Below are 2,500 nucleotides of genomic sequence, written 5' to 3'. Positions count from 1 at the left end.
TAGTGACTGGTAACTCACACCCTGAAATGTCTTGTTGTCCTAGAATGCAGTTTCTGGGGTCAAACAGTGAAGATTCGCGGTCAATGGTCGTTACCTGAGGTCTTTCGTGTTGCTACATATGGTCTTTTCGAGTCCTTTCTGCATATGATTACTCAGAGTCAGAGGAACATATCTCAGGCTGTTACAATGATTCGTCTTGAGACAAGCGGTGGCCTCGAAGGGCGTCCCAAGGAGTCGGGGAGTCGTCTCGTGCGTCTCATCTACTCACTTTGGCTCAGTCCCCCCGGCAGGAGCTGCGGACGCACGGGCTTGGAGGCTGGCTTGGTCAGTTCGCCCGCCGCAGGTCTTGCTTGGCTCTGAGGACGCGCGGCTGGTTTCAGATCGGCTGGCAGTCTCTCGGGGAGGACCTGCGCCGGCTGAAAACCTGACGGAGGCGTGGGCTGCACCTGTGGGCGTTGTGGTCGAGGGGCAGGCTTGGTAAGGTCCCCGGGAAGCGGTCTGGGCTGAACCTGAGGGCCCGTTGGAAGGGGGGCGAAGCCATCGTTTTCTTCAGAGTCCTCAGGGCGAGAAGCTGGCTTGGTGAGCTGTCCCGGGGCGGGTCTTGGGTCCACCTGCGGGCGGGGCGGTCGGGGGGCGGGCTTCAGAAGCTCCGATTTGGGAGGAAGCTGCGCTGTTTTGTCGGATGGAAGCTCCGCTGGCAGGGTCTGCGCGGGCAGAAAGCCTGACGGGGGCGTGGGCTGCACCTGCGGGCGAGGTGGTCGGGGGGCGGGCTTGGTAAGGTCCCCGGGAGGCGGTCTGGGCTGGACCTGAGGGCCCGTTGGAAGTGGGGCGAAGCCATCGTCGTCCTCGGTCTGGTGAGGGCGAGAGGCCGGCTTGGTGAGTTCTGACTTAGGAGGCAGGGGGGCGGTCTTCTCCTCCGTCAGGTCAGCTGGGAGCGTCTGAGGGCGACCTGGAAGCACAGCGGGCAGGGTCTGGACGCCCTGAGGGAGGGCAGCTGGAAGGGGCCGAGGGCGAGAGGCCGGCTTGGTGAGTTCTGACTTAGGAGGCAGGGGGGCGGTCTTTTCCTCCGTCAGGTCAGCTGGGAGCGTCTGGGGGCGACCTGGAAGCACAGCGGGCAGGGTCTGGACGCCCTGAGGGAGGGCAGCTGGAAGGGGCTGAGGGCGAGAGGCCGGCTTGGTGAGTTCTGACTTAGGAGGCAGGGGGGCGGTCTTTTCCTCCGTCAGGTCAGCTGGGAGCGTCTGGGGGCGACCTGGAAGCACAGCGGGCAGGGTCTGGACGCCCTGAGGGAGGGCAGCTGGAAGGGGCTGAGGGTGAGAGGCCGGCTTGGTGAGCTGAGACTTGGGCGGCAGGGGCGCGGCCTTGTCCTCCGGGAGCGTGGCCGGCAGGGTCTCTGGGATCACCGGTAGGATTCCCGGAAAGACGATGGGCGTCCCGGGCAGGGGCGCGGGGAGCGTCTGGGGGCGCTGGGGCAGGGGGGCAGGCAGGGGCTCGGCGCTACCAGTGCCTAGAAAAGAGGACCGCGTGGAGTCAATAAATGTCATTGCATCGCCATTCATTCGCAAATGCTAGCAAGGGCATCAAAACCATTGTGATTTACTTTCAGTGAAAGCCGCTGCAACGAGTGATGAAATATTTTACCAAGTACTTCATGAGAGATGGACTTACCGTCCGCCAGGCCTGGAAGCGTCTGTGGCCTTCCGGGACGAGGAAACGGTCTCAGGAGTTCGCTCTTCGGAGGCAGTGGTGCTGTTTTATCCTCGTGCAGCGCCTCCGGCAGAGTTTGGACAGGAGGAGGCGTAGGCTGCACCTGGGGTTTCGGCTGGTATCCTGGAGGAGGCGTCGGCTGAACCTGGGGCTTCGGCTGGTATCCTGGTGGCGGCGTCGGCTGGACCTGTGGGCGCTGCTGGAAGCCGGGAGGCGGAGTGGGAGAGTTCCTGAGGTGTGGAGGACGAGGGAGAGGCCGCGTGAGGTCCTGAGGCCTCGCCTGTGCCGCGGCCTCGCCGAAGGTCTGCACGCCCGGGACGCCGTGCTGGATCGGGCGCCCTGCGACCAGGCGGTCCAGGTCGCGCTCGGCCCACGCCACGCACGTGCCTGAGGGGGAGGGGCAGGAGGTGAAGGAAAGGACGCACAATTCACGAGAAGATGGGTGAGTACGCTGATAAACACAGGACTAGAGCGCTGGATTTGTAAACAACTACACTGGATGAACAAATAAGTAGAACTTGGAGACAAATACACGACAATGAACAAAATCAACAGTCGACACACACACACATATGTATATACGCACACACACAGCATATATGCACACACACAGCATATACGCACACACACAGCATATATGCACACACACAGCATACACACACACACACACACATGTACACACACACACACACACACACACACACACACACATACACACACACACACATATATATATATATATATATATATATATATATATATATTCACACGCACACACAAATACCTATATATACCT

At 60.5% G+C, this 2,500-nt stretch overlaps 1 protein-coding gene across 1 annotated transcript in view; it reads right to left on the bottom strand.

Moving 5' to 3' along the window:
- LOC125046712 (extensin-like) overlaps positions 1-2,500 on the bottom strand; it is a 12,388-nt gene that overhangs the window by 8,088 nt on the left and 1,800 nt on the right. The window contains exons 2-3 of the mRNA XM_047644601.1: positions 1,666-2,091; positions 580-1,504 (exon numbers count right to left, since the gene is read on the bottom strand). Coding sequence (XP_047500557.1) covers positions 580-1,504; positions 1,666-2,091 — 1,351 coding nt within the window. The remainder of the gene's footprint in view (positions 1-579; positions 1,505-1,665; positions 2,092-2,500) is intronic.

Source organism: Penaeus chinensis, chromosome 39 (genome assembly GCF_019202785.1).
Source record: "Penaeus chinensis breed Huanghai No. 1 chromosome 39, ASM1920278v2, whole genome shotgun sequence".
Taxonomy (NCBI): Eukaryota; Metazoa; Arthropoda; class Malacostraca; order Decapoda; family Penaeidae; genus Penaeus; species Penaeus chinensis.
Note: the sequence above shows the minus strand (reverse complement) of the source record. Positions and strands in the feature narration are given on the sequence as shown.